At 38.4% G+C, this 17,016-nt stretch overlaps 1 protein-coding gene across 1 annotated transcript in view; it reads left to right on the forward strand.

Moving 5' to 3' along the window:
* LOC143035062 (venom protease-like) overlaps window positions 1-17,016 on the forward strand; it is a 105,287-nt gene that overhangs the window by 78,312 nt on the left and 9,959 nt on the right. The window contains exons 2-5 of the mRNA XM_076201555.1: window positions 13,020-13,128; window positions 13,323-13,434; window positions 15,432-15,611; window positions 16,746-16,805. Of these exons, the coding sequence (XP_076057670.1) occupies window positions 13,338-13,434; window positions 15,432-15,611; window positions 16,746-16,805 (337 nt within the window). The 5' untranslated portion in view covers window positions 13,020-13,128; window positions 13,323-13,337. The remainder of the gene's footprint in view (window positions 1-13,019; window positions 13,129-13,322; window positions 13,435-15,431; window positions 15,612-16,745; window positions 16,806-17,016) is intronic.

Here is a 17,016-nt window from a genome sequence, read left to right on the forward strand (position 1 = left end):
AGTTTACGAGTATACCCACCTGACACACACCCATCTAAAAACGCATTTGTTATCCCTCGTATTTTACTTCTTTGTGGATGAAGGATCATCCCTGTCCCAGCCACACTGATTTGGTTGGAAGCAATGTACTTCTTAAGCATGGCCTGACAGGTGAATCTAGTTTACCTCTCCCTTGTAAGAGGGGAAAAGCCGTTGGTATATGTATGTGTTTTGCGATATATACTTACATGAAGCAAATTGGCAACTTAGCTACCACAAGCGTCATGCGGCTTGCACCACATCTCAGTGTCTTTCGAGACGTTCACAGTAGAGGGAGTAAGTTGGAAAGCCGCTCGTCTGGCTACCTTCCCGCCTTGATTAGTATCCTTGTAGTACTCCCTAATGTTGGATACTACTTCTCCCAAGTAAATCTACAGCCATACCGCGTCTTTAAAAAAAGAATATGTGGCAGAGGTCAAAAATTCAAACTTTACATGACAACAGGAGAGAGAAACAAGCGCAGGCTGCCTTACTGCCCTCGGACGCGATAACACCACCTCTCTCTCATCACTCAGCCTCACTGTAGCCCTCATCATGATCTCAGCAACTGCTCTTAACTTCACAGCATTCGCCTTCACCACTACTAAGCGTAACAGGAATAAAACAAGTTACAAGATAAGTCTTGCGTCACCAATTCCTGCAAGACAAAATTCTTCCCTCCTCTGAAGATGAAGAGATATTTGCTCACACGCTCCCAGTTGGAAAGCATCATCGAAAATCTTGTTATGCATGTGGGGGTGAGAAGAGCATTGAAGCTTCATACAGTGCCTTTAACTGCTCCATTGCTATCACATGTAACACTTGCACAGATCATGAAGATGTATCTGTAAAGCCTCTGACACCCTCACCTGCGAATGAATATCTTGTAAATTAGAAGGGGTTCAGGAGCCAAACAGGCCTGAATCTTACAATAAACCCTTGTTCTATCTGGATTTACCTCATGTCTCAAAACTAAAGATATTGAAATTTCGAGCTAAATAACTCCATTGTTTTTCAAGTGATTGTATTTATACATATACCTATGGAAAGGAGAAAATAAGGAGATCTTTTTCATCGAGAGACATTTTAAAAATACCTAAGTCTGTCCAGGGAGATTTTTTTTTTCTGGAAAAATACTTGACATCCTAAGGCACGTTGCTAATGATCTGCAGGAAACTTGGGAAGACTGGCTACCCCATGTCAGTGCCTGCAATAATAGCACCATCATTGTAGCAACGGAAAGGACACCTCATTATGTCATTTATGATTCTGAGAAGAGGCTTTCGTATGATCTTTTGGATAGTTCTATTGGTCCTCTCTACAATTCTGAAAATCACAGTTATCTTCAGTGTCATACACTGCATACCATTTATGATTGTGTTAATAGGGAACTTCAGGAGTCTAAATCAAACATGATACAGAAACAACATAGTAAGGCTACACCTGTTTCCATCCAAGAAGGTGATCATCTATTCAAGCAAATGCCTGAGCAAGTCTAAGTTAAACACAAAATTTACTGGTCCATTTCTAGTGACGCAGAGGCTTCATCCCACATAAATTCACGGTTTTGACCCATCTCAGTAACTTAGTGATGTTCTGCATTCTGACAGGTTTAAGAGGACACAGGTGCCCATACCTGCATTTACCCAGCTTCCCCAAAGACCCAAGTTCCCCACTGTGTTACACTAGTTACACCACCCGTATCAGCTACGTTCAAAATGTACAATGACTTGATAGTCGAGTGAGACTATTGCGTACATAGGTGTTGCTGTGTAGATATTGTTGGCATTGTAACTGATATCTATTAAGGTTGTACATTATATAAGTAAATATGTGCAGCTTAGGTTATGCTTGGCATAACCGATGGGGGTGTCATATCGGTTTTCCTTAGATAAATTGTAATTATCTGCCAAAGGTATGATTCTTCTATAATTTTTCTCAATTATACTGTGCGTTGTTGAGTAATTCTTGTATATATTATTGTATATTTTGTATCATGTCCCGGACTTCCGATAATTTTTGTCACAATTTCTACTGGCGCCAGTATGTACTTGTACCCATATCCCATTGTGTTTCTTGTGTTTCTCTGCTCCTTGCCACTAGTATTGTTTCCTCGGTGAGGTCAATGAGAGGTGGTGGCCGAGCCATGTAATGAGAGCCTGGGACGCGATGCAAGCCAGTTTCTTGTCAGCCGTGAGCTAGAGAGTACACGGTCCTTTTCTTTTTTTTTGTAAAAAAAATTCGATTTATACATATTTTTTGGAATTTGCTGTGACTTTCATTTAAACCACCATTATATGTGTCTCAGTTTGCGCTTAGGCTAAGGGATCGATTGGAGTGGGCGGGAGCAAGGTCAGTCAGCATTGAGCAGCATTGGTGTTGGGTGAAAATGTTAGCTTGGTGGTAGTAATTCTCATGGTCATCGCTGTAATTATCCTCAGTTGTTGTTTAGGTTATGGATTCCTCGTGTTCTCTGAGCTCAGCTTCCTTGCATTTATCTGAGGAATTTATCAGTCGCATAAGCGCACATCTAAGTTGCTTGGCGTATCTTCCGAATTCTTTTTGTTTTGGGTTCGTAATTAGACAGTTATCTTTTTAAGTCATTTTGTGTCTTTTCTGTAACATCATTTCAAGTATATATATATATATATATATATATATATATATATATATATATATACTGTATACATATATATATATATATATATGTACGTATATATATATATATATATATATATATATATATATATATATCGCCTAATATGGGGATTGGATGAAATTGAGGCTACGTCATCGGCAGCTACGTGAAGTGTGGTCGAACATTCGCACGTAGCTCAGTCGCTAGAGTCTTGACTTCGTTATTATGCACGCACAGGCCAGGGTCCGAATCCCTATGTAGAGCTTCTAAAAATGTTCATATATATATATATATATATATATATATATATATATATATATATATGTATGTATATATAGATATATATATATATATATATATATATATATATATATGCATGTAGTTTGACATGCATGTAAGTATATACATGAATGCATCCCTGTCAAATCTTACGGCGTAAGTTAAAAATCTTATGCTTTTTCTCCGCATGCGATGTGTTTTTTCATGTTTGTGTTAAACAATTTGAAATAAATTATCCTTTTCAAATGTTATATACCACGTCAAGTCTGACGTTTAAGTTTACACTTTGTTTTCATTGTGCTTTTGTTTTGAAACAAATAAATATTTAATTACAAAAAGAATATGGTTTTCTTTTGGTTCAATTACCGTTTTATACATAAACTTATGGTCTCTAACGCAAAATCTTACGGCAAGACAGCACAGTAGTTTAACAGGTACGTGAATGATGTATACAGCATATACTGTAACTATATATATTTATTAAGAGTAGGATAGATGAGGTGTGTTAAGCCTTCATGGTCCACTACTCGACCATTGGGCTATCCCCTGGAGAGTGATACAGATTCAATATATTCTAGTAAGACTTGGTAAGATGGTAAGAAGTTTGATTGTGAATGGAGCCTGAAACCAGTGCTCCATCGGCCCGGCCTTACGAGTACTGTGCAAATTCTGAAATGCTACATTTGTATATATTGTGTACTTCGGAAGACGTGAAAATATTGAATGGTTCAACCTAGACATCTTACCACATATGGTTTGGGTAACAAGTGAACAATTCAATATCAGACATTCAACACTGCTAGCGAGAAATGTGTTGAAAATATTAACAATGTAGGAAATAAGACAACAGAGTATCATATAGTATTAGCTTGGAAGTTAAATAACTATATCAGTGACATGCAATAATTATGTGTTGGGAGTGGTTTAAGAAAAAAACCTTGCATGCCTAGACTACCAGTAAAAAAAAAAAGAAAAAAGTATTGACTTACAGTTGCTCATTCACAATTTCCGTATTTACATTATTCTGCCTTAGTAGACACTAAAGCACAGAAACACAATAAATTTCATCCTACAAGATAACAAATAAACAATTCGGGTGTAAGTATATGATAATTTTCTTACTGGTCATTAAACAGGAAATTGGACGAACGTTGTGGTTTGGAAGTCCCAGGAGGTTGCTCCAAGGGCAAGCAAGGTACGCGTAGGCTGGGGTTGTAAGATGCCGCCTGCCAGTGGTCGTCTGAACGCCGTGTTGTGAACTTGCGAGAACTGAGGGCTGCATCAACTTCCATCAAGTGGTTCCAATCATTCGTTCAACCAGTGCATCTCTACAGGTTCATTCTTGATTTAACTTTGTATTCACGGTATGTGGTCTTCCATTTATCATTATTTTTATAAGTGTTGCATATACAGTATTGTTCCTGACACTGATGCAGATACAAATGCGTTGGGCTTAACTTACAAGATAGATCATAGAATAAGTGGGGTAAGTGAAAGATCGATCGAGCAAGAGATATTTATAAGAAACGAGAAACAATAGAAAATAAAGAAATATCTGAAAAGGTGTAATCGAAAAAAAAAAAATTAGACCACTTGTTTTTATTTATGTATACATAATTGTTTTATTTATTCAGTGCTTTTATTTGTGTATATATTCAATTGTATATATGACTGATTAGATATTTAATCAATTAGTGTATTTTGCATCCGACCTTGCTACCACAGAAAGTCTCGTATTCAATTGTATATATGACTGATTAGATAATTATTAAATCAGTTAGTGTATTTTGCATCCGACCTTGTTATCAACAGAAATGTCTCGTGTCTGCATAAATTCAATCATATTGAGGAAGAAAGAATCAACAAGTTAAAAGTAGACGAAATAGCCTTAAAAAAACGCAAGCGGAAATAATGAGTTAAGTGCCCAGTCTGCATGTCCCAAGGAAAGTGACTTTAAAGAGAAAGTGGAAACGACGCGTAACGCTGAGTGAGACAATAAAGGAGGAGCGAGAACAAAACTCGCTGGGGCCACAGGACGTGAGAACATGGAATCTCAAACTGGGTTTTACGGAACCGGATACTCAACGCACGTAGGCAAGAACTGGTGGATGGGATTCTTGAGTTAAGAGAAGAAGGAGAAGTGACTAGATTTTGGAAAATGGTCAGTTTGGCCATGGGGTCTCAGTTGATGAAAGGGGGAAGCAAGAAATAAGCCCGGTATGACAAACTCGTGTTCTTGACAGTTATGATAGCTAAAATGTATAAGAATGATGAAAGAAGGAGAAAATAATTTGAAGAGAGGAAGACCTTTGCGTATAAATAATATACAGAAGAGAAAGGTCTTGTATTTCACACTATTTTTTTTCCCTGAGAATGATTGGTGTTGACACAAGTTATATTGTAGATCTTTGTTGATCTATGAAATGAATGGTCATACAATACTATTTGATGACGGTGCCAAGGTCATGAGGACAGTGAAGGATAAAAGTGATTGTACGAGGTTGTAGGACTGGAGTCATAGCAGGAACATGGGTAAAAGACCACCGAGAATTATTTTCATTGACGATTGTCACCGGAATACACAGACAAACATGCACACACACACACACACACACACACACACACACACACACACACACACACACACACACACACACACACACACACACACACACACATATATATATATATATATATATATATATATATATATATATATATATATACAGCACTGTATGGGGCAGAAACGTGGAACATAAGAGAAGAAGAGAGAAGGAGTTTGAATGTGTTTGAGATGAGGTGTCTGAGAAGTATGGTGGGGGTTACTAGGCTGGATAGAGTGAGAAATGAGGAGGTGAGGAGGAGAACAGGGGTGAAAAAGGAGCTGGGAGATAGGGTTGATGAAAGAATATTAGGATGGTTTGGACACATGGAAAGAATGAGTGAAGAAAGACTAGTAAAAGAGGTATGGAAGGCAGATGTGGAGGGAGTGAACATGAGGGGACGTCCTAGGAAGAGGTGGATGGATGGGGTGAAGGGGCCTTTGGGGAAGAGGGGAATGTCTGTTGAGGAAGGAAGGGAGAGGACGGAAGACAGAGGTGAGTGGAGAATGGTTGTATATGGATGATGTTGTGATTGCATGAGGAGGAATGGGGTGGGGGGTGGGGTAGTATGTGTGAGTAATTTTGACGCAGCCCAAAGGGATTTCTCCCCATCCTCTCCTTATATGCAAGGGGGACGGAGAGTGGGGGTCGCCGATTAAATGAAGCGGCCTTGCTGTGGATGTGCTGTGTCTTGCGACACTGCTTCTGACCCAGGGCGGTGGGCAAGGTGCAGGGATGACCCGTCATCCAGGAGGTGCTCAGATGAGAGGGAGGGTGGGAGGGGTGTGGAGTGTATTTAGGGATGAAATGGGTGGGAGTGTTTTTATGCCTTTCCCTTTTTGGCTACCTCCCTTGAAAGGGGGAAAAAGCCTTGGTATATGTATGTATGTATGTATATATATATATATATATATATATATATATATATATATATATGTTTATATAATATGTATGTATGCATACATACATACATATATATATATATATATATATATATATATATAGATATATATATTGTGTGTCCGTATGTACGCATGCATGTATATATATATATATATATATATATATATATATATGATGTATATATATACATATATATATATAATGTATATATATATACATATATATATATACACACTGAATTGAACACCACAGCATTTTCACAGTTATTAATTTTCTTCTTGATATTTTCAAGTTTCCTCACTAAAGTTTTAATATTGGGAGGATGAGCGGAAACGAACTTTCCAAAGTTCTCCATTTTAATATTTGACGTTTCGACTACATAGAGTCATTATCAAGTTACAAGAACAGTTAAGGCAACACAATCTACAGATACGTTACATGGTCACAGGAAAAAATAGAATGCTACACTCTTAGGTCAAGCGCGATCTTTAAACCTCCGATGACCTGACCCTGGAAGACTTTCTCAGAGCTTGAGGAGGGGGAGGGGAAGGGGGAGGGAGAGGTTAGGGGGGGAGAGTAGGAGTCGGAGTAAGGTGAGGTGAAGTAGCGTGCATAGCATACGCAGGGAGGTTATGAATAGCATGTCGCGAGGACGTATTAAATAAAGAAATAGCAGACAACAAATTAGCCTGCACATTGATCACAGGAGACAATTCTCTTATATACACAGCCTCTAACATTTTTAGTTCCTTAATATTATTACACTGGGCTAGCACTTCAGTGTTATGAACAATGGTTGCTCTATCCAACACAGACTTGTGATACTGTTCAAAATGATTCTTAATGGCTCCCTGTTGGAGGTGGAGGGTTAAACGTCTGCTAAGGCTGCATGTCGTATGACCAACATAGCTACGAGGAAGGAGCTCACAGTCTCCAGTAATGCATTTGAAGATATAGACTATGTTAGTTTTCGACAGCATCCCAGAAGTGCCAGACAAATCATTTTTGAGGACTAGGGAACTAGTGCGTGGGTTTTTATAAAATATCACCAAGCGCAAGACATCATTTTCATCCACCGGTTTACAATTTCGAAAAACAATGTCTTTAATGCATTTCTCATCCTCACGGTAAGCGCTGTTGATATGTGCAGGCTAATTTGTTGTCTGCTATTTCTTTATTTAATACGTCCTCGCGACATGCTATTCATAACCTCCCTGCGTATGCTATGCACGCTACTTCACCTCACCTTACTCCGACTCCTACTCTCCCCCCCTCACCTCTCCCTCCCCCTTCCCCTCCCCCTCCTCAAGCTCTGAGAAAGTCTTCCAGGGTCAGGTCATCGGAGGTTTAAAGATCGCGCTTGACCTAAGAGTGTAGCATTCTATTTTTTCCTGTGACCATGTAACGTATCTGTAGATTGTGTTGCCTTAACTGTTCTTGTAACTTGATAATGACTCTATGTAGTCGAAACGTCAAATATTAAAATGGAGAACTTTGGAAAGTTCGTTTCCGCTCATCCTCCCAATATTAAAACTTTAGTGAGGAAACTTGAAAATATCAAGAAGAAAATTAATAACTGTGAAAATGCTGTGGTGTTCAATTCAGTGTGTATAAAAGAAAACCTGCGCCCTAAGTATATATATATATATATATATATATATATATATATATATATATATATATATATATATATATATATGTGTGTGTGTGTGTGTGTGTGTGTGTGTGTGTGTGTGTGTGTGTGTGTGTGTGTGTGTGTGTGTGTGTGTGTGTGTGTGTGTGTGTGTGTGTGTGTGTATGTGTATGTGTGTGTGTGTGTGTGTGTGTGTGTGTGTGTGCGTGTTTGTGTGTGTGCGTGTGTGTATTTACCTAGTTGTATTTACCTAGTTGTATTTTACGGGAAAGGGAGCTATGCTCGTGGTGTCCCGTCTTCATATCTCATTTTATCTAAACTATTTTTAAATTCATGTATTTTTTTTTGCACACACCACTTTCTCATCTAACTTATTCCAACTGTCTATTACTCTGTGAGGAAAGCTGTTCTTTTTCAGATCTCTTCTATAGCTGTCTTTTTTTTTATTTTCTTTCCGTGTCCTCTTGTATTTCTATCATCCCATTTTATCAGATTCTCTCTATCAGTAATTTCTATGCCTTTCATGATTCTGTAAATAGCTATCAAATCTCCTCTCTCTCTTCTTTGCTCTAATTTCTATGCCTTTCATGATTCTGTAAATAGCTATAAAATCTCCTCTCTCTCTTCTTTGCTCTAGTGTCTGTAGTTCAAGTTTTGCTAGTCTCTCTTCATATGATAGTTTTGAGAGTGTTGGTGCCAATTTTGTAATTGCTCTTTGTATTCTTTCAATTTTTTTTTTTATACATTTTTTTGTACTTGGTGACTATATCGTTGCTGCATATTCCAATCTTGGTCTTATCAGGGTGATTAGAATTTTCTTCGCCATTTCTTCATCCAGGTATGTAAATGCCACTTTGATTGTTCTTATTGAATTATAAGTTTCTCCAAAAATCTTATTTATATGTTTCTCAGGTGACATATTATTCATAACAATGACTCCCAGGTCCTTCTCATTTTCTACTTTTTTTTTATTCCTTCTTCTCCCAATTTATATGATCCTGTTATTCTGTTTTTACTTTTTTCCAAATTCCATTATACTACACTTTTTAGTATTGAACTCCATCTCCCACTTCCTACTCCATTCCTGTACTTTATTTAGATCACTCTGTAGTGATTCACAATCTTCTTCCGTGTTCACTTTTTTCAGTAGTTTTTCATCATTTGCAAAGAAGCTCGTATAGCTTTCAATTCCTTCATCCATATCATTAATATATATAGCAAACATTATTGGGGCCAGAACTGTTCCTTGTGGAACACCGCTTATTACTTCATCCCATTTTGAGTGTTTGTCTCTTATCACTACTCTCATTTTTCTTTCTTGCAAAAAGTCTTCCATCCAATTAAGCAGTTTGCCCTGTATTCCTCCTTCAGTTTCTAATTTCTTAAGCAACTTCTTATGTGGTACTTTGTCAAAAGTTTTTTTTAGGTCTAGAAATGCACAATCAGCCCATCCATCTCTTTCTTGTATTTTATCTATTAGCCTTGAATAGAAACATATTAAATTGGTGACGCATGATCGTCCTTGTCTGAATCCAAATTGCCTTGGATTTAACACGTTGTTTTTTTCTAAATATTTTACCCATCTACTTTTGATAATTCTTTCACAAATTTTTGCTATTGTATTTGTTAGAGAGACTGGTCTATAGTTGGCAGGGTCTTCTTTATTTCCTCCTTTATATATAGGTACTATATTTGCTTTTTTCCAATCTTCTGGAACTTTTCCTTCTTTCAAGGAACTGTTTATTATGCTATGTATTTTGTCTGCCAGTTCATTTCTGCATTCTTTCAAAATCCAGTTTGCTATTTCATCTGGTCCATGCGATTTTCTGACATCAAGATTACTCAAGTGTTTCAATATTTCATTCTTTGTTACTTCTATTTCTTTCATAGGAAGGACTTTCTCTTTCCATTCGATCTCTTTAGGTTGTATGTTCTCCCTTGTAAACATTGATTTAAAATGTTTGTTCATAATTTCCACCATTTCAATTTCCTCTGTGTATTCAACTCCTCCTTGTCTTAATTTCTCCAAATCTTGTTTGTTTTTCAGTTTGTTTACAAATCTGTAAAATAGTTTTGGTTGATCTTTACACATTTCTATGACATCTTTTTCATATTTTCTCTTTTCCTCTCTGCACGTTTGTACATATTCATTTCTATAACAAGTATATATTTTCCATTTTTCAGGCCTTCTGTCTTTTTTCCATCTGGTCCAAGCTTTGTCTCTTTTGTCTTTTGACTCCCTACAACTTTTGTTGTACCAGCATTTTACATATTCTTTTCCTTGTTTTTGTCTTGGGACATACTATTCCACTCCTTTTTTTATAAATTTTTGTCAAAATATTCCATTTCTCTTCCACTGTTGTTTCTTCTTTGTATATTCCTTCCCAGTTTTCTTTTTGAAAGAATTCTCTTATTTTATCAAAGTTTGTTTTTTCATACATCATTCTTCCTTTTCTATATTGTTCATTTCTTTTCATGTATTTTTCCTCATTTAGTTCTAGTTCAATCAATATGTGGTCACTTTTACTTATTGGTGTTTTATATTCAATCTTTTCCACTATTGTAGGTTCAGATGTGATTATTAGGTCTAGTCTCGATGGTTCTTCTTCATTTCTATACCTAGTGTTCTCCTGTATCCACTGTGTCATTGTATGGTCAGTAATCATCTCAAGTAGAGCGTTTCCCCATGAGCCGTCTCCACCCTTTACTGTCATCTCTTCCCAGCAGATTTCTTTGCAATTAAAGTCGCTCATCATAATCCAATAATTATATGCATCATGTCCTACACTGTTGGGTGGTAGTGGACCTTTTAATTTTGTTTCTACAATTCCCATTATGCCCGGTTCTTTTTCCTTCAGATAATCATTCGGCTCATTCAATCCTGTTATTAATCCATCTATATTTGTGTAAGACACTCTTAGTTTTCTGCCACTTCCATTGTGTTCTCTGTTTCCCTTTTGTTTTTCTCTAGTATGTCGAATTTCCTTAGTTTCATATTCACTACTCTCCAATAGAATCTCTCTTTTTCTGACTCTCTTCTGGTCTCGTTTTTTTCCTTAGCTTCAAGTCTTTTCTCTTTTTCTTCCTCTCTTTCCTCTTTATTCATTTCCCTTTTTATCCATACCTTTTTATATTGTTCACTTGTTGCTTGTTTCCCTGTTTTGGATAAGATATTCTCTGCCGTCGTTTGTGACCTGAATTTAATCTTAATTGGTCTGGTCTTATCTGTACTATACTTTCCGAGCCTAAACTTCTCTTAGATTTGTTTCATTATTTCTGGTTCATCTTCCTGAACTAATTGTAGTAAACTGCTTACTTTTTCATTTTCCTCTTTGATTCTTGTGGTTCTATCTGGGTTATGTTTCTCTTCCATTCCTAATATAATTATACATTTCTTTTCATCTGCTAAGTCTCTTACTATATTCTCCTTCTGTCTCATCACTTTAATGACCGAGTCTTCAGTTTGTTCTTTCATTTGTTGTTTGATTATGTCAGTAAATGCAACTTTACTGTTTTCTTGGATTTTTTTCCAACCCTCTTTGTTGTCCTTACTATTCCTCTTTAATTCTTCATTCTCCTCTTTTACTTCTTTTAACTGTCTTTTTAGTTCTTCTATTTCCTTAGTTAAGTTTTTGTTTGCCTTCTCTAGTGCTTCCAATCTTTCAACCTTTTTGACATTCTACCGAACCTACTCTCCCAATGTTCGGTCATTTGTTCAAGTTTTTCTTCGAGTCTTGCCAGTCGAGGGAGGTTGGTATCCGCCCCCCCCCCCTCATTGAATCCATGGAAATTATTATCCTCACCTTCTATTGTGCTACTCATATCTATGTTTCTAATCTTTACATTTTTGTTAGACCTTTCGTCATCACTAAATTTGTCCGGCCCTCTTTTGTTTACATGGCGTCTGCCTGCCTGGACCAAGTCCTCTCCTTCCTCATTTCCTTCCATTTCCCTCAGTTATCCCTCCCCTTCTCCTTTTTCCTCACTTTCCCACTACACCACGAGCAATCCCCCCCTGTAAATACAATAGGTACTTCCTTTGCGTAGAGATCCACGAGAATTTTACTTTTTCTTCAGGACGTCAATCTCCGCCGTCCATCCAGCAGACGTGTGTGTGTGTGTGTATGTGTGTGTGTGTGTGTGTGTGTGTGTGTGTGTGTGTGTGTGTGTGTGTGTGTGTGTGTGTGTGTGTGTGTGTGTGTGTGTGTGTGTGTGTGTGTGTGTGTGTATAGAATCACAGCATAACCCATTAATCAGGCCATAATCGAGTTCTGAGCTCTCGTCCGGGAGAGAAATCACTGTTGATCTCGAGACCAACACGTGATCCAAGAGCATGGTGGCAAATGACACACGCACATACAATGGTTGGCCACTGCAAGGATCTGCATAATAACTAGAAAACCTGAGCAGCCCCCCGGCAAGGGGGTTGGGTGCAGGCTCAGTGAATTCCATCCACCTCACAATTGTGCTTGTAGTACCTTCATGCCACCTCCTTCCCCAGTGCGCTAGTGGCGTGATATGAAACGTGCTGGTCCCTCATTCGCTAATTTGTGGGTTCAAATCCCGAACTTCTCTCCAATTTCCCAGCAGTGTCTATTACTTGCCCCCCCCCCAAGAGTCCTCAAAGCACACAATAGGGCAAAGGTCACGGCTTAGGCCGTTGCTGCCCAGCGTCTCCTGGCGTAGGTTCCTGACCACAAGCACCCAAGGTCAGTGTACAGTAGGCTAGTGGAGGGAGAGACCGTACGTACAGTACATAAGGGGAAGGCTTGACTCTTCCCATTTTTTCCTATCTTTGACTTCTTCTCCTAGGAGTAAGGTGCCGCTGAATTCACCCCACCCACCCACCCCCACACCACTCCCTTCCTCCCCATTTGTGAAATGTGGCAACGTTGCTCGGGTTCTGCAGTCTTATTTATTCATTCATTTATCTATTTATGATCAGACACTCGTCTCCAGTCAAAAAGGATTGCTGGTCATCTTCAACTTCTGCTCTACCCTTCTTGAATATCTTCTTTACATTCTCTTCGACTTCGGCGCGATATTTCCCAAAGGTTAGAAGCGCTGGTTATCGAAACGCAATACAATTCTCCCAAGCGGTCGGAGACACCGAGCAATGGTTACACGGCGGGAAGATATTTGAACTGGAAACAAATTTATATGTGCCCATTTCTGTAGCTCTTCATTAGTTTCACATAGTTTACTAGCATTATTTGTATCAACATTAATCATTGTATTTCTTTTACAGGATCAGTTACAAGAAATGTTAAGTCAAATACGCAAACTTGTGCAGCTGTCCTGCCGAGGCTTGTGCATCAACCTACTCTGTCTTTTCGTCCTTCATGGCTACAATGCGGAAGGTATTGATAATTCCGGTTCAAAATGAATACTTAGACAAAACTTACTGTGGGAAAGGAGGCGAAGGAGGAGGAGGGAAGGGATTGTATTACAGAGGATGTACCCAAGTCAAGAAAATGAATAAACATACAAACAAATAAGTATAAAACAAACAAATACCCAAACCCATTTCGGCCAATCTGGCAAGGCACGAGCTAAGTATTAGGACTCCACACGACAACGTGCTGCCATATGCTTGAGAATTTATATTTGTGAACAGAAAATAAGTCACTCTCACTCAAATATACCGGGGAACGGAATAATTTCTTCATACCGCTTTAAATTTTTTCTAGTGATAGGAAATTCATATAATTTCATTTGCTAAATCCTCGCTTACTGTAGAAATATCACGGAATAAATTAAATGCTAACTAAATATTTCTAACCATGACGAGAATTCTACCATAAAAATCATGAGCGCCTTGAGAGTTAAAAAATCTAATAATGATTAGCAAACATTTAATAAACAAGAACAAATGAAAGGTAAACTTATTGTGTATTTAAAGAATGGTAGTATAGGTTTTCTCAGAATTGGATAATATATTTGTCAGTCGTTTGGCAAGGCAGATACCTGATAGGCCGCAAATGTGGCTCGCGATGTTACAGGACTTCGTAATTACGAAACTATGGTTCGGTGATACAATTAGTAACATTTGATGACTTATACTTTATGTCTTTATACTTATACCTTATGTCTTTTCCTTTGATGAGTTTTAGGGTGTTAGATCATATGCCTACCTGTCTATATACCAAGGGCCTCTTTTTCCTTATAAGGAGGGGTAACCAATGTACGGAGCCATCCCCACCTATTCCACTCCCATCCACCACTCGCTGTTTCCCTCTCATCATAGGTTCTCGTAGATGAAAGGTCTTCCTTGTCTTCAGCCCAGTGCCCGGGTCAGAGGCAATGCAACAAGATACAGTACTTCCACAATAGGGCCATTTCACTTGCACGGCGACCCTCAAGCGGAAAGTAGAGAAGACGGAAAGAAATCCCTTTGGGTTGCGTCAAAATATCATCTATACTCAACCATTCTCCACTTACACCTATCCTCTGCCCTCTCCCTTCCCTACTCAACAAATATTTCCCTCTGGTAACACATATTTGTTGTTTGGATATCTTTATTGTTTTTGAACAGGTTAGGAATGAACTAAAACGAGATAATATTAGTTGAAATTTACAAACATATTCAAGAAAACGGAAAGGATTTTGTATTAAAAAACACGGGTTTTTAACCATACTGTTTGTATGTAATTCTCTACAACGCATTTGTCTTAGATACACCAGAGGACTCCCGTCTGGGATCCCCAATCCACTCACAAAGCCATCTCTGTTCCGACGTCACTACTTAATTCATCCAATAATCATGACAGTTACAAATAAGTGCCTCCCCTTAAGGGCGTGACTTTTCTCCCATGTACCAATAATTTTTTTCTCCCCTACCCTTCTCCAGTCAGAAAGACTGTTACACCGTCTTAAGCAATACTGCTTACACAAGCAATCTCAACATCGAAGCGGAATAGCCTAGTTTACATATTGTCGCCTCAGCATTAAAGTCTGTACCCTAGCTGTTGTTTAAAAACGTTAAAAGGTGAGCGAGATTATGAAACTCCGCAACTCCTTCGTGGCTATTGTTTTCAAAACATCTAACCCGTAAAAATCAAGTTCTCGCCACCAACCCCTCTATCTCCCCACTTATATACCAGCCTCTTACAGACATATATATATACTTTACAATGAAGTAGCATTTAGATCGAATGATATTTAATGCCTTTACTAAAATGTTCTCATTGCTTATTGAACATATCTCGTATACTATGTGTCCACGTGTTCTGTGTATACTGTGCAGTGTCCGAACGTGTATACATATATGTAGACATATGTTGCATATGCATTTAGACACCTCATACTTAGGTACTGCACATGGTAATTCATATAGATTACCTTTAAAATCTGACAGCCTCTGGGATTCTTTTCCCCGGAGAGACGAGGAACAGTCCATGCACGACGCCCCTGGGAGAGTCTGGGAGTTGCCGCTCGATCTACGAATGCCAACCGGTCCTCGCCAGTGTGAAGCAGAGTCGCCCCAAGATCTGTGGATTCGCCGAACGTGACGTGCCCATCGTATGTTGTCCTCATGGTAAGGAAGTGTTTGACCTGTATCTCCATTCTTTCTTGCATGACGTTTCCAAACCCGCGCGCGCGTGTGTGTGTATGTTAACCTAGATGATTTATCTACAATTGACCCTCGTTTTTCCGAACTAAATTATAAAGGAATCGGTCCGGATAATGGAAAAGTCCGGATAAGACTAATGTGTGTGTATATATATATATATATATATATATATATATATATATACACACACATATATATATATACACACACACACACACACACACACATATATATATATATATATATATATATATATATATATATATATATATATATATATATAATTAGATAACCGAAATAATAAGAAAAGGTTTGATGCTGGCTGTGTCCACATCGCCAGCTTCACCCTGCACAGTCGCATTAAAAAGTCAGTCTCGATTGGGGAGTCGCCACAGCCACCCATCGCTCCCCCTGAAATTTTCTATTTCCATTTTCTGTGCCAGCTCCCTAGCTTCTGCAAGGTTTTCAATACCACGGACATTCATCCCCACCAATCACTGCTGCGCATACAACTTCATAACCGCAGCATCTAATGCAGCACCTTTTCCATTCCTAACATTTTTTCTCGGTGCACCTTTGCCACTTTTGCTTGCCGATGCATCCACACAGTACTTGGCAGAATATTCTACCAGCTTATCTTTCGACTTTCTAATGTCCGACACAGTTTGCTTGTCCACACCATACTCCTCCCAAACACTCCTTTCTGTAATTTTCTTTTTAATTCCAGTTTTTTAGCCACGGTTAGGGCCATCACTTCCGTAATAGACTTGCGAGGCATAATCAAGAGTTTGAATGTATTTATTCGTACTGGAAAATGCACAAAATTGTTCACTGATACAGGACAAAACATGGTTTTCAACTACCTGCCGCCACCTATCGGGCATTTCTGGGAGTACGCGAAGCACGCGTTGTTGGCATTCACTTGTCGGCCGTCCGGACTCTTATTAGCCAGATATTGTCCTGATAAACAAAAATCCGGATAAAAAAGGTCAAGATAAACGAGGATCGAGTGTACGAATAAATAAACATGTGACAAGAATGCATCTATAATATACATTTCGCTGTATAATACTGACATGCAGTTACTTGTTTTCACAGCCGACAACGGAGGTCTCACTGGAAGATTAGTTGATATATCTGCCCCCGACGTCAACTTTCGTGAGTATATATATAGATATATACACCTATTTAATTTCATTCAATCTATCTATTTTTTCATAGTTATTTCCCTGGGGGCACTTCCCCTCTATTTTTGCACTCGCCAGAATGTGTTCCACACACTTTCTATCTCTCTGGCTACCACTAGACTCCTTGTCTTCGGAGCACATCTCCGATCAAGTAAAGAAAGATGACGCCGTGACAGACGTCA

The sequence above is a fragment of the Oratosquilla oratoria genome, chromosome 18 (genome assembly GCF_046742065.1).
Source record: "Oratosquilla oratoria isolate Oo_2021 chromosome 18, ASM4674206v1, whole genome shotgun sequence".
NCBI lineage: Eukaryota > Metazoa > Arthropoda > Malacostraca > Stomatopoda > Squillidae > Oratosquilla > Oratosquilla oratoria.